At 36.7% G+C, this 24,183-nt stretch overlaps 1 protein-coding gene across 1 annotated transcript in view; it reads right to left on the bottom strand.

Annotated features, from left to right (window-relative positions):
• Positions 1 to 207: 207 nt before the first annotated feature.
• Positions 208 to 24,183, bottom strand: part of LOC110373308 (uncharacterized) — a 33,707-nt gene continuing 9,731 nt past the window's right edge. Inside the window, exons 2-6 of the mRNA XM_064037888.1 lie at positions 18,849 to 18,994; positions 13,766 to 13,880; positions 12,051 to 12,249; positions 3,318 to 3,483; positions 208 to 1,076 (exon numbers count right to left, since the gene is read on the bottom strand). Of these exons, the coding sequence (XP_063893958.1) occupies positions 966 to 1,076; positions 3,318 to 3,483; positions 12,051 to 12,249; positions 13,766 to 13,880; positions 18,849 to 18,994 (737 nt within the window). The 3' untranslated portion in view covers positions 208 to 965. The remainder of the gene's footprint in view (positions 1,077 to 3,317; positions 3,484 to 12,050; positions 12,250 to 13,765; positions 13,881 to 18,848; positions 18,995 to 24,183) is intronic.

The raw sequence follows: 24,183 nt of genomic DNA, 5'->3' as shown, positions 1-24,183 counted from the left end.
AAGTGCATAGAAGTAAGAAATATAACCTGCCGATGCCGAACCAAATTTCACTATGTTTATAAAACTTCAAGGTCATTGAGCGAGCCATAAGTAGGTATGTATAAAAAAAATATAAATGCCACTTCTAACGACACTCAAGAAAGCAACTTTTGAGAGGTATTAAATGTAAAAATTCGAAAGTTGAAAAAAATGACACACCCTAATAAGTATTCCGTCGGAACTTTTACAAAGGGCTTAGAAATTCCTTTTATTATTTACCAAACAATAAGACAGTGCTATAGAAATTTCCATAAAAATAATAAAATGTGGAGGTTTGGGTGTGCCGAAAACCTTACGCTCAATAAAAGAAAAACAAAAGGCTTCCAATTAAAGTGCTTCATTCAATCCAATTGAGGAAACAATTAATTGATGAAAGTGGAACGAAAATGGAATAGTATTGAATTTGGAACGGTTAAAAATAACCAAAGAAAATTTCATTAGACCATCAAGATAATATACACTTTTGCACGGAAAACTTATAATGATACGTTCCACACACACATGCAAAGACGTAGAGAGCTGTTGTGAGAGTGTGTGTCGGCATTAGAAGGCGCCATGACGTTTGCCCTTACAAGTCATCCTCACTCCAAATGAATACAAGTTTCACCTTATAAATACATAAACAAAAGCATAACGATGCGTCCTATGTGAACCATCTGGATGCGAACACGAAGCGACATGGCGCGATGCGAAAACAACAAACAGTCGATTTCTTTTAATTGGTTTCCGTGGCGTAGCGTTCCTTCAGTTTGCTTCGGATCGCTTTGCACTGGCGTTAACTTGCCCACCCAAGACGCATCTTCACGAAAAAGCTCCAGTAAAAGTACAGTCTACAATTTTACAGTATGAAAGTCACTCAGTATACTTTAAAGTAGATACAATAGTCCTCAGAACGTTTGTCCATTCACTCAAGCGGCTTCACTACATCAGGTGGGGGGATCCGGGGGAGGGGGCTCCTTTTCCTTCCCCAGGGGACTTCCCCCCGAGTCGGCTGCATCACTATTCCCACTGTTGATTGCAACTGACGTAAGAGGTACCTGCAAATTAATTAATTAGTAATTTGCCTGCGACTAATACAGTTTATTCGTACTCTGGAGCGTTCTTAATTGGAATTGCATTAGTTTTTTTTCTTTTGTTGGAAGTAGCATTGGTAGGAAAAACATCGTGTAACATTTATATGTTTGTTTTTATTTCTCTTTGATCTTATTTTAAATCTAGGACTAGGATATAACTTAATATTGTGATTGCGTAAGTAAAGTAAATCGATTTTTATAAAAGGTACACAGATAGCCTGAGTAAGGACATGGGTTACTTTTTACCGGGTTGCGGAAACTGTCTTTCTCGGAGCATGGGTGAATCCGCGGGGAACAGCTAGTAGGATCTAATTTTAATCACTGCTTTTCTACGATACAGTTGTTTAAACGTAGTACATATAGCATATCGTTCTCATTACATCAATACATCTGCAGAGTAAAATCCACTGCCGAGTTACGACACAGTTGGGTAAGCATTTAAATATTCACGTATCAACTTAACACACATTCTTGCATGTATGTATTTCGTACCTACCATGTATGTTCGTAGGTATGTTTTCGTCCTCAGAGCCTTAAACTACCAAAACATTGGCCTTTTGTATCAAAACTGCTATCGCGAATTTGAACATAATAGCCTCCAGAGCATTGTTATTCCACAGTTGTTTGTAAACAATTCTAGAAATATTTTCCTATTTAAATGTTTAAGGAAAAACTGGTAGTTTTATACGTCTGTAATCTTTGGTCCTTTCGGTATGGTTCGGTCTTTTAAGATTTTGCATCTTATTGCTCATTTTGGTCTTTTGGAAGTGAGTGGAGTTATTGAGCAACTATCTTTGAATTCGTTTGGTATGGCTGGAGTCATTTATTTGTAATCAAAACATGAGAGTATCCAATCTAATAAGATTTTTTACTTCTTATTGGCTTAGTTTCAGCTCGGATTTAATGTAGGTAATCTACTCATTTTTATTCCAAGTAGTCGCTTCATTTTATGATTGCCTATTACTTTCACAGAAATCATGCAATTATTTTTTGAATTAATTAAGTAGAAACTTAATTTTATAATTTACGTTAATTGATTGGCAAAGTCACAATGCTAATAAAGTGTGCGTAATTTAATTAAGTATTTAATTTATGACTTCTATATCAAAATTCCGCGAATATGCATTGATTGATTAATTATTGCAGAAAGTACCTACGTACGTTTGAGTGCTTTTATTGAAAAGAAAACTTTCGTGATTTGCCGGCTCATAAACTTTAGCTAACTTTGTAAAGTTACGTGATTTATAATTTACATTATTTTTTAAAACTTATTAAAATAGTAGTGTATATTTTGACAAGACTTAAAAATATTATTAATTTTTAAATACGGTACAAAAACTTATAATATTTTCCGTCGTCTTTCATAAATCAGTCTACAATATACTTAGACATCTTTTGATGTAAGCGTCGAAGGAAAAATACTATTATAACTCTTTGTAAATTTTCATCCATCAATTTTCAATAAAATGAGAACGATATTTAAATTAAGCCTTTAAACGTATAAAATTGAAACGTCCTTTGTTTTCCAATAATTAATTTTGTTCTTTTATTTTTCATTTTTATAAAATAAACGAGAACACCGAGGTTTACTGAAAAAAATACAGCGTACCGTGTGTTTCGACTAGTAACGTTTGTTCAACGTGTAACAGAATTTGCACGCAGTGTTGACTAAACTGTGTAGGTACATACACAGAGAAAATCATGATGAATTTATTTAATCCATTTTGATACGCATGTGATGCTACTGGACGCGTGAGGGATGTTCACATGCCTAACACGCTTAACTATAGGAACCTGTCAGCTCAAAAAAAAAACGTTCAAAATTGTACGCATAAATTAAAATCGAGTGTTGAAACTGCGGGCCCGAATTCAAATGACATCTCAATAGTCGTGAATATATGATAACTGCTCTGAACTTATCTTACATGTCTGAGTCAAATAGCAGCCTAACGCTTGAAGCATCTGTCTCTAAAGTACGAGAGCGGTTCGATTCCAAGTAAGACAAATCCAATGTTACTTATCTAAGTTTTATGAAGCCTAAAAGTGTATCTTGGACTCCAATGGCTTAGTAAAAAAGATGAGGGAAAATATCTTGAGGACAAGTGTAGGGTTGAAAATTGACGTTCACTCCATTCCTGTGTCAGAAGAGGCCTGTGCCTGATGCCGTTCAGAGGGACGATGAAAAAGGCTGATGATAATACATACCATAGAAACTGCAGTACATATGTGCGTATCCGATTGCCTTGGAGGTGGTGACAGCGAGGCATCGAACCTCAAGTCCAGTTGGAACATGAACACAGCTGCGGCGAGGGTCGTGACGGAGACTGTTAGCTGAGCACTCGCAACCCCGATGCATGTTGTGCTGCCACATCTGAAATATATTGTTTATTTAGAACTTTGTATAGATTGGGGTGTATCTGGTTTGCATCATTCAGCCATCAGTATACCAATACTGTTTATGGTCTATGATCCAGCTTGGTTGGTATCAAGAATGATACTTTATTCTGAGAAAGAGGATTTTTTTTAGATACATCCCTAAATATTTAAAAGATTACTTTGGAGGAATATAATAGTTCCTTTTACACGCTTTTTTTTCGTATTAAACGACTCTACTACTCATATTATAAACGAGGAAGGTTATAACTACGTGTATATGTTTGTTCTTTCACACAAAAACTACCCGATGGTTTTTAATGAAACTTAGGAGTGATATAGCCTACATATGAGAATAAGTTGTCCATGTGCTAGAAACAGATCACTTGTGATTCGTGTGAAACCGCGGGTGGGAGATATCATAAAAATAATAATATGTGAAAAGGCGTAGGCATGTGAAACACACAATATTGATTTCGTGTCTGTTATGACTACATTAAATTCTTGACCGTTATTTGAAGCTTACTAGTTTGAGATAGGCACCTACGTGTTTTCCGCTTTTATCTCCGTCCTTTTCTACCCCATATCTTGCATCTCTCTCGCACATCGACCAGTTTCACTCCCCACCAGGCAGGAGGCGACGAGTGTTCTCGGCGGCCACAGTTCGTCATTGGCGTCTTGTTTTCCGCCCGAGAAGGTTGGTCTAACCAACCGCTGTAGTATTTCGTTGAAAAATAAACTCAGTGCTCTCGCAGAACACAGGTGAGTTTATAATATTTTATACAATTTGTTAACGGTTTTACCGTTCGATATTCGATTTTGCGAAATCAAGTGTTAATATTTTGTACATCTACCCCTTTTTTGTCACGAGTTTCTTCCGTGTACTTTTTTTTTCAGTAATTTGTTTTCAGAATGAGTGACTTATAAAGCAAATACAGATGCGGTAAATAATAAAGCTACCACAGCCCGTGCACGTGACTATGGAAAAGAAAGCAAGCCCGAAGTTCCTAAGGCACCTGTGGCCCTAGTTCAATCCTGCAAGGCGTTCAACTTTTTGACAAAAAAGAATGGTGTGAGGTGCGGTCCAACCAGCATCTCCTTAGTTCGGACTGGTCACTACCGCACTTGAAGAGGGCTGATGGTGTCAAGAAAGCTTTTCGGCCTTGAAAGACTTGGTACGCTCCACCACGGACTACCAGTGAGTCTGTTAGCCACCCCCCATGGGGGTCGGCTCATTATCACGGCGTGTGATGGTTTTCGGCCCTGAAAGACTTGGTACGCTCCCCTCGGACTGCCAGTAAGTCTGTTAGCCACCCCCCATGGGGGTCGGCTCATTATCACGGCGTGTAATGGTTTTCGGCCTTGAAAGACTTGGTACGCTCCCCTCGGACTGCCAGTAAGTCTGTTAGCCACCCCCCATGGGGGTCGGCTCATTATCACGGCGTGTGATGGTTTTCGGCCTTGAAAGACTTGGTACGCTCCGCCTAGGACTGCCAGTAAGTATACTAGCCACCCCCCGCAGGGGTCGGCTCATTATCACGGACCCTCGCAGGGTACCAATCTTGCATGTCGCGAGTAGCAGCATCATTACAAAGCAGGGACCAGTAAGTATATTAGCCACCCCCCGCAGGGGTCGGTTCATTATCACGGACCCTCGCAGGGTACCAATCATGCATGTTGCGGGTCGTACCATCATTGCAATCTACCCTCGCAGGGTGGCTATTTGGATCGACTTTCGAAGAGTCGCCATTATAACCTTCCCTCGAAGGGAAATGGTAATCACACTCACGCTGAATGGCGTGTGACGCAAAACTCTAAAGGCTCCCTTGGGACATCACGAGTAAATTACAATAGGAACCATGTCCAACAGAGGAAACAAAGCGTCCAGGACCGCAGGCGGACTTTGATGCGTCCAACAAGGCACGTAAGTTATGACTTTCGAGGCGGGTTGCCTAACATTATATCAAGACCAATGGAAAGAAATGGGAGCTCCGCCTTTCTTGTCAAAAATAATAACTGGGTATCGCATACCATTAGCCAACAGCCACCTTTGATAGATAATGCCAGATTTGACCAGAGAGTCCAAAGAGATGGATGTCGTCATATCCCAAATGATAAAACAAAAAGTTCTTTGATAGCTGCAAATTCTGCCAGCTTTCTTTCCAATATGTTTCTTGTGCCCAAAAGGCGACGGAAAGAACCGTCCAATACTCAATCTCAAGGTTCATACTTACGGAACCCTTCAGTTTAATAAATGTTTTTCGGGTGCTAGAGTTTCTTCAGAAAGACGAATGGCTGTGCAAGTGGATCTCGCCCAGGCTTACTTCTACCTTCCGTTAGCCGAAGGTCACAGACATGTTCTTCGACTAGTATACAGAAGAAGACTGCTTCAGATTACGTGCCTACCATTTGGCTTAAGCACGGCACCCAAGACCTTCGCCACAGTGACCAATTGGGTGGCTCAAACTTTGAAAACTCAAGGGTTACTTATAATTGTGTATCTCGATTTTCTGGTGGCTCACCAAGATATATTCGCCTACTTTGGGATCATTTGCACCACGTTTTGGATGGCAAGTGAATAAATCGCAAGCATTATCAACAAGATAATGACAAAACGCCCTACGTGACAAACAGCACGACAAACTTAGAATACCTGCATAGCTTGATAGGACTTTTAAACTTGGCAAGTTTTCGTTGTCCCATACGGCAGACTGCATCACCGGGCTCTCCTCACTTTCCTCAATGCAGTGTTGAACAGCAATCTATACCTACCCTATTCATGGAACCGTGAGCCAAACGGTGAACAAACCATAAAAAGGGTTCTTATAAGTCACGATTGAAGTAATGATCATATTTTATAAAAATAACTACGAAAGTAACATACTGACAACATTAGAAATTATATTTTAGAACAATGTCTGTGGAACTTATGCAATCTTTTCAAACTTATTTGAAATCAAATATAATAAATGCCGTAAATTGTTTTCTTAATTTTAATGAAATACGTAGTAAATCTTTTACATGTAAAAGGAACCTAGAAGTCTTGACTGTCATACATAGAACCCTACTTAATTGAAGACCACAGATACTAAGAACATTTTACATAAAAATGTGACGTTTTTGTCATCGGTCGGGTTATACCCACCATTTTGAAAAGTGTCATTCTTTGATTACATTGTGGGCTCACGGCTCGGTGAATGGAGTATAGCAATGTTGAACCTACCAGCAGATGCCTTAGCAGATCTAAAGTGGTGGCTGGTCAGCTGCCACCAAACCTTGGATATTCATACGCCACTTCCCTGTCACCTTATAACCACGGACGCCTCCGAGGTAGGATGGGGGCACAACTGAACGGAACTCCCGTAATGGGTTCATGGAACAAGAGAGAAAAAGGCTCTCACTGCGGTCTGAAAGAGATGCTTGCAGTATTAACTGGATAATCACGGCGAGTTACTAAGGAGATCAACAGCCATTTTTCAATGCAAAAATGGGACTGTGGTGTCATATCTAAGAAATCAAGGTGGCACCCGATCAAGGAGCCTACCGAACTTGACGTACAAAGTATTCAGTTATCTCGAGCTGTATCAAATCTATCACGTCGTGAATCATATACCAGCCCTATTCAACAGTCATGCAGACCATCTCTCCCGACACAAACCTCCACCGGAGTGGCATCTTGTATCAGCAGTGGACCTATTTGCCTCGAAGCGAACCCAGGGATACATAGTTGTGTACTACGTGCCCCTAGATCTGAAGGACCCGAAAGCGGGGTTCCACAATGCCCTTTTCTCAAGTTTGGACTTACCCGCTAGCATGGGTATTACCGCCACCTTACCTTATACCGTAGGTCCTCAGTCATCTCAATTCAGGAACGGGAGTTAATCTCATAGTAGTTCCTTCGGTGGCACCAGGTATTTTGGCGAGCAGATTTGAAGTCCCGATCATTAGCAGTACCCTACACACTGATGAACCTTGAGCAGAAACCGATAGACACAGCAACGGGGATACCCCCTGCCAAGGTCAAGGAAATGGGGAGGGGGGGGAGGAACAAGGAGTCTCTCCGACTGAAGTCTTCTTCAATCCACACGCAACACTTATCAATCAGCTTGGAGTCGATGGTTAAATTGGGGCGAAAAGTATGAAATTGGATCCTATGAATCCTTGAATCCCTATTTGGACCTATACTTACCCAATTTTTTTTGCGGACTTACACATAGTAAATAAACTAGCATACAATACTATTTTATTACACAAGTCAGTTATAGCTACACTATGCAATGCAGAAACCACTGGAGAGCTAGGTTCACACGTTCTAGTCGGACACATTTTAAAATCAATAGCGCAAACCTGTTCCCCGGGAAGCCGTCCATCTGGAATATTGACCAATTGGTAACTTACTTAAGTGCAGTAAACGTAGACGAGAATAATCCTTTTGCAACTTCCAGGCACACTGCTGCTCTTTCTTTTGCTGGCTTGTTTCGGAAAGGCGAGTCCATGATCTTTCCTTGCTTGCAATAGACCCAGAACATTTCAAAAACAACAAAGATAATTTAATCTTATGGCCAGTCTTTGGCTCTAAGACCGACAGTTCTAGTCATAGGCAGTCGGGTTGTTGTTTGATGGATAATCAGGAAAATATAAATCTAAGTCCAGTGTATTGGGTCAGAAAGACTAAAGCCTTGTTAGAAGATAGACGGACATCGGCTAATTCCTTAAATTTATTTATATCCGTTAGAGGCCAACCAAAGGCAGGCACCCGAACGATGATTGCGGGTGGATTAAGACATTGTTAAAAGAGGCGGGAATAACTACAACCCCAGGAAGCTTCCACTCGGCGGTAGCGTCAAAATCTGTGTTGACAATATACCTTTGGACGATATATTAGCCAAGGGTAATTGGCGATCAGGCAATACATTTGCCCATTTTTACAGAAGGGAAAGATACCCACTAAATAGAAGTAGCAAGTTATCTCGATTATTTAATTAATCCAGCTGATTAATGTCTATATTTTTGTTACTATTGTTATTAAGAAGTATGAATGTTTTTGTTAATTACTATTAGAAAATGAAATCAATTTTTGTGTGCTTTTGTTCTGCATCTCTCTTTTAATTTTTATTACTCATCCTCCAAGCCCCTTTCCCAACTATGTTGGGGTCGGCTTCCGGTCTAACAGGATGTAGCTGAGTACCAGTACCAGTTAACTTTTATTACATTAGTATTCCAGGACGCAATACACATACTTACATGTGATTACTCGTGTACCTAAGTAACTATTTACATACACAATTTCATTGTGCTTTTGCTCACATTGGCGTCCACTTCCACCAGGCGATAACAAACACGTCTCAAACTAGTAAGCTTCAAATAACTTTCAAGAATTTAATAGCAGCGTTTTACCTGAAATAAAACGCATATTAAATACTTACCTTATTTGAAGCTTACATTTTAATTTCTGCCTGGTGTTTTCGACTCAATGACGAACTGTGGCCGCCGAGAACACTCGTCGCCTCCTGCCTGGTGGGGAGTGAAACTGGTCGATGTGCGAGAGAGATGCAAGATATGGGGTAGAAAAGGACGGAGATAAAAGCGGAAAACACGTAGGTGCCTATCTCAAACTAGTAAGCTTCAGATAAGGTAAGTATTTAATATGCGTTTTATTTCAGGTAAAACGCTGCTATTAAGCGTATAAATAGCCAAGTTCTAAGTAAAAGTATTTTATTAATGGTTATGTAAATATGAGCATCAAAAGTACCAAGGATAGCGACCACGCGACCATATTTCCCGAGAGTGATATTGTAAAAATTGTTTGTAACGAACCTTTTAACCAAAGTGTTACCCAGAGAATAATAACTATAACAAGTTCATGTTAATTACAAACCTTTTTAATTAAGTTATTACCAAGAAGGCCCTAATTGCCGTGTTTAAAAAAGAAAATTACTCTTTCAGACAAAAAATCGATGCAAATCGGTTGATGAACGACGGAGATCGACCAGAAATAAAAAAATTACATTTAATTTGAGAATCTTCTCTTTTTGGGAAGTCGGTTAAAATTACATTGTAAATGAAGCTTATGTTCCGTTATAATGCAAAAATGCCTTTGTTACTTCACACAAAGTGGTCTATGTAGCGTTTCTAAAAGCGAGTGATTTGCATACATTTTGTTTGTTGGCTACGCTTTCATTGAAAGATGTAGAAAGATAGAGATGAAAACATCAACTTAAGTGTGTATGAGGGATAGAAGAATGGATGGGTGGATGCTATTGTGAGTAGGTATGCAATGTTAGATCGCTGGCTGGTCTTTTGTGGCGCAAAAACATGGCGGACAAGGGACCATGCAGAATTTATTTGATATACAGGATGACCGAAGAAAAGTCTCCTAAGTATCAAAATATTTTAAAACACGTGTCAAATGTCTGTTTAATTCTTTAACTTTTTTAGTAAGACCAACATAATATTTTAGCTTCGGGTCCCCTAAGCATGAGCGATGTACATTTTGCGGCTTAACGACAAATTTTATTACATATCTATCTATATTACATCATCATCATCATCATCATCATCATCATCATCATCATCATCATCTCAGCCATAGGACGTCCAGTGCTGAACATCGGCCTCCCCCTTAGATCTCCACATATCTATCATGTGGACTAAAAGGCAAACCGACTCAGGAACAAAACTTAGAAATTATTTTGAAACACAATTGTGTAAAGGAAGTCAATGACTTCTTAGCAAAATAATAACTGAAATTAGCAACGTTAATTAAAACATTATAATTGTACGATAAAAGTTGGGATTTGTACGTTTTCATTACACTTTGTAAAAACAGTGGAAAGGACAAAGTGGGTTGAAACATCAACGTTTATTTTTAGAGTTTGGTAATTAGAAATTGAAGTGGAAATTTTATACGATAGCTCGCATTATTATTATTATTCCTACCTTCATGATCTCTTAACTTTTATAGTTAAATCACATCTCAATGTCAGTATATATAAAAGACTATCACAAAATATATTATTTATCTTTCCGTCTTATAGTGGTCATCATCATCCTCATCATCATCAGCCTATCGCAGTCCACTGCTGGACGTAGGCCTCTCCAAGTGCACGCCACTGAGATCGATTTTCGGCTTCTCGCATCCAGCTCCTACAGTGGTCGTTAGGTTTTATTTAGCAACGAGCTGTTTTCGGCTCAGCGGACTTTTATTATATATATGCTTCATCATGCTTGTCTTATGTACTTATTACCTATGTTTGCAATAAATACATTTGGGTATGAGTCTTTCTACACTACAGTTTTAAACGCGTCCCGGAGAAAATCGAATAAAAAGTAGCTAACACTGAGAGAATTTTCCACTTGATTTATATGTATACCTTCTATTCAGCTATATTTTCGTGTAGATTAATATTGCAAACTAATATTATTCTAGAACAATCCTTAATGAACTCTAATGCTGTAATAAATAAAGCTAAATCCATCAATTTCCTCACAAAAGGATGTGCCTAGAAGTTTGGGCGCTTGTCAAAGTCCCGTCAAACAAAAAGGTGACCTACTGAGAAGGGTCGCAGATTTTCTATACAGATAATAATGACAAAGGCTTGGTAATATTTTGTCTCGGAAATGTTCAATATTATGGTCCTTTCAATGAAGCAATAAAGTCTGTTTTTCCTTGAAAAGTAGGGGTCATCAAACTGGGTTTTATGAGCAATTTCAATAACAAGCTTTTTTACAAAAAATATTATAAAAGAGGTTTACACTAAAATTAAAAAGCTCCTCATCGCTGTTGACCGAAAGCTTACCCAAAATGCTGGCAGCATTGCCACGCTGGATGGCAATAACATACATAGTGTAGTAAAATCAAAAACAAAACAGCAGTAAAATCTCGACTATTTTAATATTTGATAAAATAATAAAAAAAGTAATAATACAATATCAACGTTCTATATTTCTGTACCGCATAAAATAAACTTAATTTTTCACACCCTCTGACCTATCATGTCCTTTATTTCATACGGTATTACAGCTAGAAGCTTTTTGCAAACATATACCTTTATGTATTTTTTGGTATGGAATGTGTATAGAATATTGTAGGACAAACCTTGACAGAAATAATGTACGTAAACAGTTACATGCTTGTTTAACAAACAATGTTCGCGAAATGAAACAAGCTGTGATTATTTATTTATACGTCATTTTAAATGAGTAAATATTTTGTTATATCATGTTTTGTTTTAGTATGGGCAATTATTAACAGACACTCGTACGACCCGTGACATAGATTGAAACTAGCATAGATAAATATAAAATTGTGGTAATCAAATAGAAATGAGTCTATATTCAGCGTCGTTTGTTTCAAAAGGTAAAAAAAAAGAAATAAACAAGTCAAAAGTTAACTTAAACTAGATTTCTAAACACAAAATTCCAAAACCATCCATATAAATACATGCACCTTACTAGAAACTAAAGGGTAAGTTGTATGGGGTACCCGTTCCAAGAATAAGGTATGATATATTATTAGAAAGGTATTTACGTGAAGAATAATAAAAACTATGGGGCAGCACTCACCCGATATTCATAAGCGATCTGATACAAAACATAAGCATCGCTATATGGGCCCCTATAGCCGCCGTCCACAACATCGTCAGGGGTACCGCGGCGCACGGCGAGGGGCCTAGGGCCCGCCACGGTGCGCCCCAAGTCCTGGTCGCCCTAGAGCGAGCGGATACCCACCCGCCGAAACCTCGGCTGAAGTATGTTGATGTCGCTGTAAAGAGATGTGTTATTAGTTTTCTATAAGTCAAAATGTATATTAGGCTGTAGTGAGAAATGCGTGGTTTGTTCAAAGTATAAGCATCACCATCTACCAAGACTTTTACCAACTACCTAAGCTTAAAGTGTGACCGAATACCAGTATTTTACTCCGAGCAACTGTCAATTTAATCTTCCTAACTCAGTCAGACTTTCTGGCCTCCGATCCTTAACGAAAAAAAACGAAAGATTCTATATAAAGTTGATAATTGTTTATTTTATTCCACGGAAACAGTAATAAAACTTTAAACACAATAGTATTCTTCTTTAAGCGCCGTTAAAGCAGAAAGTGCCAATTAAAGAATTTTCTAATTAACGACGAGAATGAAAATATCTCTTCAAGTGAACTTTTTTCGCTTCAAGGGATCTTCTGTGACCCATTTATCGCTGAGAGTTGCCTTGACTGAAAGCATTCAGCCTGCACTCATATCTTCTATTGTGTTTTTCTCTTTCACGATATATTGAAGAAATATTAACACATAACGAGCCTTTATTGGACTTAGGTTATGTGGAAAGTTTCAGACAATTTATCGATATCAAAGTGATCTTTGTTTGTCCGTAACTATAGTGACATAGAGTAGTTATTAAGAAGATAATGTAAGTTTTTAATAATCAATTAAGATTTATTTTTAGTAGACGTAATAGTGTATTTATTTTAGATGTAAAAGTCTCAAAAATAAACACAATGTAGTAAGCACCACGTTTATAATTTACCATATCAGATTTAGCCATTTTGTTAGTCAAAATTCCAAAAGTGAACGGTAGATTATAAGCCGCAATCCTAACCACGAGAATTTTAACACCTAAATAATAGTGAGTATTTAATTTTCAACTTCTAACTGAAAATTAACCCTTTCCCCGCAGCGTTTAAATTATTTGAACCCCAGAATTCGCTAATTGCTTACAATAAATAACATCTGCCACATTTTGAATATTATAAACGTTATTATTTAAACGTGTTGCCTTTTAGATGTGAATTTAATTTTTATGGGAATATTTTACGATTTATTAACTAATGATAATTAAACGTGGGAAGGTATAAGATTAGTTGGGCCTTAGAATGTATAGCGTATGCTAATATAATCATAAAGTAGCTTGTATAAACTGATTTTTGCGCACTTAAAAATCTGTGTCGCTAGCTATGTAAAAGTAAAGCACAGTTACCTACAAATATATTTCATTGTAAGTATAAAAAAAAACGCATTCCGTTTTAATAGCTAGAACATTGCTATTCTCTCACATTCACATATTGTACTCTCATATAAAATTATAAATCCAAACTTGACTTATACTAAATAATCCAAATAGCGAATTCTTTCATGTAGTAATTACATTAACATCGCATAACAACGACCAGTCTAAAAATGTCAATAAAAAAGATCCCGACGAATTGAGAACCTCCTCCTTTTTGGGAAGTCGGTTAAAAATAGAATATTATGTAAAAATATAAGTAAGTTTTAAAAGCCAGTTACCTGCAGCCAACACAGTGATGGCACCAGCTGGTACTCCAAGACCTAACGCAGGTTTCTGCTTCTCTTCCAGCCAGCCGACAGCTCCCAGCACTAATCCTAATATTCCGCAGACAATCTGCAACAAAACTATCGGTTAGCTGAACATCATCAACAGTATTTTGGTGTTCCACTTCAGGGCACAGGTCTCTGTTGCGGGATTTTTCGAAAGAGTTACCGCAGCCCTGGTACATAAAAGGCCTACGAAGGAACACGATGGATTTTTAGTCAGTAAAAGTCTGACACTCCCTCACCGCTACTACCCCACAGCGGGAGGGGTCATTTGACCATCGGAAAAAATGCCTCTTCCCATACAGAGAACGCCCCTTGCGTTCATCTCAATGCTTGCTGAAGGTGGATTGGTGGTATTAGACTAAAGTCTTTTTGTATAAAGTGTTTTGAACTTAAAAGTTCAAGTTTCCTCAAGAAGCCTTTATACTTCGATATTGGTGTCCAAGATATACATACCCACTTAGATGGTACTATATAATAATATTAATACTTAATTTTCATCATCCCTATCCAATTATAGACTGCCTGCACTATACCTGCACTATATTTATAGCAAACATTCTTACATGCGATCCTTTCAACTTTCAAACCCACACAAATAGATGGAACTCCGTGAAGCTTCCCACTGCATATTGCATAAATAGAACAAATAACTCCACGGTATCGGATAGACTGACAAGGCTATTATACCGCCGGTATCAGACTAAAAGACAAGCAATATGTGTCGCCCACTACTCGCAGTCAAAGCTTGTGATGCATGTTTTGTATAGAAAACGGAATATTTTGTTCGATGAGACAAGGCTTTTCAATTATTCCCTTGACTATTTTTAACTGTCATAAAAAGTATTCATTCGGCAGCATTAACACTTGTAACTTTTACTAACGTAATCAACTTAGGATAAATTGACAAATGATTTATGTACCATTATTATTTACTTATCTGTAGATGGAACAGTCACAAATAGATGGAACTCTGTGAACCTTCCCACTGCATATTGCATAAATAGAACAAATATCTGCACGGTATCGGATAGACTGACAAGGCTATTATACCGCCGGTATCAGACTAAAAGACAAGCAATATGTGTCGCCCACGACTCGCAGTCAAAGCTATGTTAGATGCATGTTTTGTATAAAGGAATAGAAAGTAACATTTTGTTCTTTGAGACTTAGGGTTTTGAATAATTTCTTTGCCCTTAAACTGTCATAAAAAGTATTCATTCGGCCGCATTAACACTTGTCTTGTAACTTTTACTCACGTAATCAACTTAGGATAAATTGACAAATTATGTAATAAATTGACAAATGATTAATGTGCCAATATTATTTACTTATCTGTAGATGGAACAGTCACAAATAGATGGAACTACGTGAAGCTTCCCACTGCATATTGCATAAATAGAACAAATATCAGCACGGTATCGGATAGACTGACAAGGCTATTATACCGCCGTGTATCAGACTAAAAGACAAGCAATATGTGTCGCCCACGACTCGCAGTCAAAGCTGTGCTGATGCATGTTTTGTATAGAAAACGGAATATTTTGTTCTTTGAGAGTAGCCTTTTGAATAATATGTTAGAATATGTAGTTTTAAATTACATAAAAAAGTATCCGTACTTACTAATATAATAAATGCGAAAGTAACTTTCTAAGTATGTCTCGCTTTCTCGCAAAAACTAAGGAACAGATTTAAATGTTTGGTAGGTCGACCTACACAGATAACACTAGTGCCTGAAAAAGGACATACAGACAGCTTCTTTTCATCCGGCCGCAGGAAGTACATAGTTACCTCGGGATGCAAGTATAAATTGAGCAACATTTAAACCTAACTATCTGTCGAATACCTAAGTTTTGTTAAAGCCCCCAATTCATGTAAGGCTTTTTTCTGTCAAACACCGCTTTTATATTATCTGATTTTCAACTCTTACACGTAGTTGCACAAAAAAATGGTATCGCTTTTATATTCCCTTGAAAGCATCCTTCTCGTGACAGGGGTATTTTACAAAAAAAAGGAAAAAGAATTAGGTGACCTCACCATAGCTTGTCAAAGCAGTATTCAAAAGGAGGGGATGACAATGCATTTATTTTTCACTTGAACGGTGTTTGTACTGAAAAATGTGAAGTAAAAAAGACAAAAAATACAAATCATCTTCAGAAGTACCGTAAAGTGATGACGGATGAATATACCAGTCTATGTATATTACTATACTTGATCTCCACAACCTAGTTACTTGACTTTTTGCCTATTGACTATCGGTATTGACAGCCAAAAATGTTTAAATGACAGTCGGGATCTAATGTCCTTTTCGAAACACAGTCCCATCCACAAATCGGCCGCACTATGCGTTACTTAACCTTATGATCAAATGATCCTTGCTGCTGCTTCTTCGCTTTGCACTTCTTAGCTCTTCCGAGAGGTTCTAAGAACAAAGGACATTGGGCACTTTGTATGAGATTTGGTACCCGCTCCAACAGTAACGTATGATATATCATTAGAAAGGTATTTGCGTGAATAATAATAAAAACTATGGGGCCTGCCTCAATTAGCTGTCCGATCCGAATAACGACAAAAATTGAATCGACGTAGAAACAAGTATGTCATCCATATATGCAAATTCATTAAGAGACATATGTCGTCAGTGTAATAATTTTAAACTCAGTTAATAGACATCTTACATTATTTGAGATATACTCTATTATAATCTAAAGTTTGCAATATTCTATGGAGTCATACTACGGAAACACAATCGTCATCTGATTTGACAAAAGTTCAAAACATTTCTATTCGTCTTTTTTTAAGAAGAAATTCATCATTATCTCAGCAACTCTTGAGGAGCATGATTGAGTCGTAATATGTACTGTGTTAACATCGTCTCCTGACTTTTCAACCTTAATTGATTGTAAATACTGAAAGACTTTCATCAAATACATAAGCCAGTTCTGCGTGAACTGCAAAGGTTTGCACAGTCTTTTTTTAAAGCAGTGGGCAGGCAAACATTTTAAGAAGGCCGAATTCCTGCGTTTTTGTTACTTTACCAGTTTTTATTCAATACAGTTAGATTTAAGAACTACATCTACGTTGATGATTTATGAACATTACACATTCTGTTAGTCGATGTCACGCGAAATGGACAAGGATTTGGGACTAGTCGTCATAGTAAAAAAAATTTGCCTTGCCAAGACCTACGCAATGGTACTAGAATCAACACTGTTGGACAGGGTACCAAAACGCCCATCGTCCTTTGGTAAATCTTTTACCCAAGCCGTTGTCACACGATATCCCTTTCGCAATTAGTAAGCAAAGCTATGTAAATGATTGACTAATTAATTATTCCTGCCCCACACCTCAATGCCTTGCTATACCTACGAGATTAGTATGCAAATGATGTCACGGAGACACGATAACGTGTGGCTTATCTCAGTTCGGAAGCCAAAGCTTGGATTAACCCCGTGCGGCGTAAGCACAAAAATTGATAGATAGATAGATAGATAAAACATTTATTCAGACAAACAAAAAGTCACCACAAAGATACACAATAAGAAAAATAAAACAAAACAAGAAGTGGGTAGAAAGAGAAACATAAAATATGAAATACAATCAGAGATTAACGGCGCGCTGCAGTGTCTTACGTTTGCACCGAATGGGAGTCCAACTCAGCATGTGTCAGGTAGAATACCTGACGCTGGTATTCTGCTGGATCTGCTAATGGTGTTCATTAATAAATGGAGTGACGTGAGTTCTTGGCGGTATTTTAAAGCAGAATCTGGCGCAGGCGTTTTGCGAGTTGCATTGGACTGAGAAGGAATTAAAAGGGAGTGTAATTGGTGGTGAATAAATGCATTTTGCTTGTGAAATAAATGCATTTTGCTTTGTTAAATTCAGGTCTACTTTTTCGAAGTATTTTTAGGAAAATTTAAAATGGGAGAAAGTCAGGAAAATGAAAATGGGAAAATGTCACGGATGCTTCATTTTTTAGGTGTACTCAACATTTTGCCTGTATAACCCTCATATTTGCGTGAGAAAAATACGAAAAAACAACTAACACAGTTCACTGAACTGATCTTTTTGAAGTCAGTCCAGTATTGTTTCTATCAAACAAATAAAGTCATATGAACAAAACAACCCTGTTTTCTCCATCCCAAGAGTCCTGACGTTAAACACAAATTAATCACGAGAGATTACCAATTCAAGGAACCGATAGATTAGGTGTAATCAGACCTTTATTTCTTCAGTAAGGAGGGAAACTGGGAGATGTTTATCCATGGAGAGCAAAATGATTAGCAGAGATGTCATATCGCAAAAACTCCTGAGACAATAGCGCGCTAAAATGCGAATGTTTAGCGGATGATGAGCGTCACTGGTTCTGCCCTCATATCTTCTTTAGAACCTGCCTATTATTTTTTACTTTAGGAAAGTACCATAAAGAGAACTAAACTTTGACAGATTCGTCTTGATTTGACAAAGAACCCGAATGCCTCGTTAGTCTAGTGACCGATCACACCTTCCGCACATTCCTTGACCTACAAGAAGGCGCCTACCTTCCTTATGGCATCTCCGCTATCTTTCCTTCCTCCGTGACTTTATCTTAAACGTCGTAAACAGAGATGGTCAGTACTAAACAAGGGTTCGGACAGTTACAAATTGATAGCGCTCGTTTTTTGGGACACGATACGACGATAATGGTTTTGGAAAAATATGTTTTGTGGAGCAATTTAGTTGGAAAAATATGCTTTTGAAAAATATAGTTTTTAGTTGGAGTTTTTTTCTGAAATAATACTCCTTGGTTTGTTAGTACCTATGTATTCAGAATTCTCCTAAAATTATGATTCTAAAGTACTGCTATGATCACTACATGTTTTTGTTACATTGTCTGATGGAATCTCTGTTTCTGTTCCCGTAGATTTCCCGTGAGGAAAGGCTACCACGGTAACTAAGGCTACGGTAACTCTCCCGTATGTAAGTAAGCCATATATTTAGCTTATTCTAAAAACTAATGAGTACAATAACCTCCCACTTACTGTGTACCACTTACCTGTAACACTCGAACTCTAAGAGCGATAGCAAAAGGGTACAATTGTACCCCATTCCCGGGTTCCGCATCGTCCCCCCGGGATAACCCGCTTACAGCACTACATACTGACTGCTTTCGCGACCACATAGCCGCTTTTGCGTGGAGAACTGGAGACAAAGGAAAGGATATATAAATCCCAGTACGAAGAAAGACGGACACATAAATACTACTAATAAGGAGAATCGGCTTTTTATATTTATGTTTGTATTACTAAAAACATCTATCTGTCGTTAAAAAATGGTAGTTTGGCAATAAACGTTGTTGCAAGTTTAGACCTTATAGTAACAATTATAACAAATACCCACTTATTTCTCCACTCCTTTTATGTCCTGTCTATACCTACTAGTAATCTTCGCCTGACTATAGCAGTGGTATATGAGTAGTAGACATAGATGTTATACATAATGAGGTAGGGCAGTGCGTCTTCAACAAAGTTGATTCAAAACATCCACAATAATAAGTTATTTTTAACCACAACAAATAAAGTGCATCGCAAAAAGGCTTTGCAGCGGATTTTCGCTATCAACGGTTAAAAGTATCTATGATGTCACGTTTCACATATCTAATCGGAGAGTTATCAGATTTCAGCCAAACAAAACATGCATAATAACACCGGACGCTATCAAAACATGGAGTTTATTACACGTGCGTGCAAAAATCCGTACCACATGCAAACAGCACTTTTGTGTTAAACTATCCTATGTTATGCAAATTGTTTGATAGAAAAGTCGGGATCTATGTTCATATTGAACTTACACACGCTTTTCTTCAGCCAGTTTTATTACGATTTTCAATTAAATATCTCTTGAAAATCAATCAAAGTGAAATTGCGTGTTTTAAGGCACCGTTATAATGTTTATCTGGCTGGCCCATTTTCAATGCTCCGCAGTGTAAAATATTATATAGGCACTTATAGATGTAATTTCGCACATTACAATGGCCAGGTGGGAGTTTTATCTGCCTTATCTTTGACAGCTCTATAAATAGTTAAAGCGAAAAGGTACTGAGTAATAATGGAAATTCTATACCTACCTATTATGTAGATAAAAATAATATTTAATAACAATCTGTCTTATAGAAACACACAGTTTCATCCTCGTTCCGGGGAAACTTGTTCCCATGCCCGAGTAGTTTCAATGAAAGAATTATTCAAATCGCTTCAGTATTTCCTGAGCCTATTCGATAAAAACAATTAAATCTTTCCTTTTTACTTTATATATCTTCTCACTAGCTTCTGCCAGCGGTTTGACCCGCATCCCGTGGGAACTACTTCCCGCACCGGGATAAAAAGTAGCCTATAGCCTTCCTCGATAAATGGGCTATCTAACACTGAAAGAAATTTTCAAATCGGACCAGTAGTTCCTGAGATTAGCGCGTTCAAACAAACAAACAAACAAACTCTTCAGCTTTATAATATTAGTATAGACTACAGCTTTATAATATTAGTATAGATTTTAACAATAAGTACCTGCCTATGTGTATAAAATATATACACAGTAACAGTAATACAATAATTGGTTGCCAGTAACGTCTTTAGTTTTCCCAGTAGGCTATAGATTATAGCTACCGGCTCCAGCAAACGCAACTAGCTTTGTTTAGACAGATAATTGCAGTTACTCGGCCCACTTCTACTAATACGACAACTGACATTTACACTGTATTTGTTTTACAGCCCTTTCACACGGCAGTCCAGTTTTGCGGGACCGGCATTTTACTGTATCCTGCAAAACTGAACTACGTGTGAACACAGCGTCCGTTTTTGCAAGATTCCCGCTTTATACTGGACGAACGTTCCAGTTTCAAATCGACGGGGACAGCATTTTGCAGGATCCTGCATACGGTTTGCTCGTGTGAACACTATCATATAATATCTTTAGCGATCAAACAGGATTCTGCAAAAAACGGTATCCTGCAAAAAACTGGACTGCCGTGTGAAAGGGCCGTTAGTAATGTTATTTGCTTGTAAAATCTGTATTCTGTGTTATACAGGATTAATCTTTAACCAATGGCTATATATTTGGTAATTTAGTATTCTAACACAGAATAAGCGTGAAAAACAAATAAAAGTTGTGACGAAAATAACGTTATTAGATACATAGAAATGCTTTATTACGCCAATTTTTTATATTTTTGACCTTAGAACTAAATACAGTAAGTGACATAATGTGTATTGTTGATCGAAGTAATGGGCGGTCTTATCGCTAAGAGCGATTTCCCTTAGACAACTTTAGGATGGATTGAGACTAGATGGAAAACATTATATGGTAAGCAATGAGGCAGCAGTTTGTTAATATGTTGGTAACAATTTTCAGTCACCGATATTAAACTTTGGTCCCAAGAGACCACAGACCTTCAAAATACCATAACTTAAACTCATGACTACGTAAGTTACATACATATGTCTAATTACAAAACTTATAATAACTTGTATAGGACTTCAATCGGCAAAATTCACTGGTCCCTAATACGGGTCTCTATCAATTTAAAAAGTTTTTTTATTCCAAAGCGAACCTTGTTTATCTTACCGTGTTATTTCAACTTCTTTGAACTTGCCGGTATTATTTTCATGCAAATTTTCCCATTTGCATAAAATCGACATGGATAAAAGTTTTTTGTGGGCCTAATATAGATACTCTATTAAGAGGGCTATCACAAATTTTCGCGAATTTAAACGTTTTATACGAGTTTTGATGCTTTGGATATAGTCACAATAAAAAAACAAAAATAAGATTCAGAAAGTTTGATCATTTATCTTGAAAGTGTATTAAATAAATATTTTAATTTGTCCACGTACATCAGTAAAATCTTTGTCTCTGCAAAGGATGTTTCATAAAATGTTGCTTTTGGGTATCTTTTGATGCTTCGGTACTCCGAGGATATAGCAATTTAACCATTTATAAAAATGTTCAAGATACAACTATATCTTGTACTTGGAAGTGCTTAAATCAATTTATTACAATTCATACAGTATTACACCAAAAATAATTCTATAAAACTGAGAGTTACTGACAATTTTCCGTACGAAACTATATTTTTTATCTATGAAAGTATAATCCAAATTCAAATAAAAAACATTTAATAATTAAGGTGGTATTGTTATAAAGCTTGAAAAAAAATTGGTCTATTTAAAAGTAAAACAATATTTTAAAATAATTTTGTTTGCAATGCAAAATCAATATAAATCTTGTGACGCGCGGTGTTCAACTTTAGTCAGCGCCAGGCGCTTACCGAGGAGGGACGTATCGCTCGCTGTTGCGCCGCGTAAACTCGCCGGAGTTCGAAAATATAGCGCAACCTACGCATCTAACACGTTTTGATACTAGTGAGTTTTATTTTATTTATTAGTTATAATGATCTGATTGAAATGTAATATACATAAGTATTAGGCCATGATATTCTAATTCGAAAATGTTATAGATTGGGTTCTCTTTTTTTGATGTTGGTTATAAAGAAATATGTACGTAAATGTCATCGTCGTTAGTTTCGCTGTTGCATAATAATGTAATTGGACTTCTTTGATTCTTGCAGGTTAATGAAAGCATATTTAATTCAGACTATCAGACTCAATTGAATACCAGTACAAATAATATGGTAAGTATTTTTTGTCACCCGCAAAAGGTATACGTGACATATTTGTTTTAATAAACTATCTACATTCCTAGTTTTCATTGTTGCAGGAAAATGAAGATACAATACATGGAAGACGAATTATAGATTTTAGTTTTTTTATGAATCAATTACTTATAATTGATAAACATGGTGAAAAGTTTGGTTGTCGAATAAATAATTTAAAAATTGTAAACGATTACTTGTTTATTGTAACTCAATCGAGCTATTCTAGGTTATAAAATTCATCGGTACAAATAATATTTCATAAACTATAAAAACAATAAATTATTTCGGAAAAAAGTGGCAAAGTCTCAAGTTTGTTTGTGCCGCGTGGCGGTCCGCAGGTGTGCGTTGCGTATTTCACTAGACGCACACATGCGCAAGTGCTGCCGGCTATCGTCTAATTTACCTACAACTGAGCAATTCGATTTTGTAATAGCGCTCTTAAGCCTACCTACTTTTCAACAAAAAGTATTTTTGTTAAAAGTGATCAAGAAACTTATTATTTTAAGGTTTTTTTTATCTAAGATCAAAGCTTTTGAAAAACAAATTGTTAAAGTTATTATTTAGGTAAAGCTTTAACAATCTTTTTGCTTAAAAAATACTTTTGGAGCGGTTTTTTCATCCTTTTGAAAACTTTTACATCATAAAAAGATACCTTATTAAGATTAGCCAGGATAGCCATAATACTTAACACAATGAAATTATTCGGATTTAGATACACGAATGGCTAATATTAGACTGTGATAACTTTCGCTTTAATTAAATAATATTCGTGAATATCTTTGTATTTTCAAGAGTAAGTATGTATACCTACGGCTTGTTATGTTATACGGCTCAACTTGTGTTCCAAAAAAGTTATCAAGATACACAAGTATAAGTTTTGTAAGTTGTAACAATACATATGTATATGTAATTTATCATTAATCGGCTTGCAGTAAAGACAACTATGTTAAATCTATACAAATATTATCAAGCTTTAAAATAAATAAACGAACCGCCATAATCACGGCAACTGCTGAAGCGATTTGAAAAAAATCGAACAGTATTAACTAACCCATTTATTGAGGAGGGCTTTCTAAATGCGCAGAGCTCCCACGGCCACGGTCGGCACAAAAATAATCATAACAAACAAATGAATTCACATTCATCACAGTTAGTTTCAATTAATTCAGCTATAACTTGATTCAAATATTAACTCCCATGATTAGATTTCAAACAATTTATTTTGGTTCTGTATTCCAAAACTGTTTCACACATATAATTTTGTTAGTTAGTTCTCGCCCGTTGCAGGACTATTTAATCCGGTTAAATTAACTAGAATTTTGAACTCAGTTCATAAGCGTGGCTAAAATAACTAAAGTTCATTATGATAATTAATTCTTTCGTATGAAGTGTGTGTTTAGTTACTGAGTTCATTTTTGGACGTGTGAAAATGAATCATGTGTGTGTTTAAAATAAGGTAGAATACCTTAATAGTTTTGAATGAGTGAAAGAGTGGATAGTTCTGATCATTTCAAAATAACATTTTTAAGAATAATTTAATTTATTATTTTTTAATTTAGTTATTTCAAGATATTGTATACAGGTATTTAGAAGTTCCTCTTCAATTTTGGTTATCTAATTTTAGTTTAGTAAACTACACTGTCTGCGTAATAAAAAAAATCCAACATTTGAATCTAGTGAA

This window comes from Helicoverpa armigera, chromosome 14, assembly GCF_030705265.1.
Source record: "Helicoverpa armigera isolate CAAS_96S chromosome 14, ASM3070526v1, whole genome shotgun sequence".
Taxonomy (NCBI): Eukaryota; Metazoa; Arthropoda; class Insecta; order Lepidoptera; family Noctuidae; genus Helicoverpa; species Helicoverpa armigera.
This window is presented reverse-complemented; position numbering and strand designations above follow the sequence as displayed.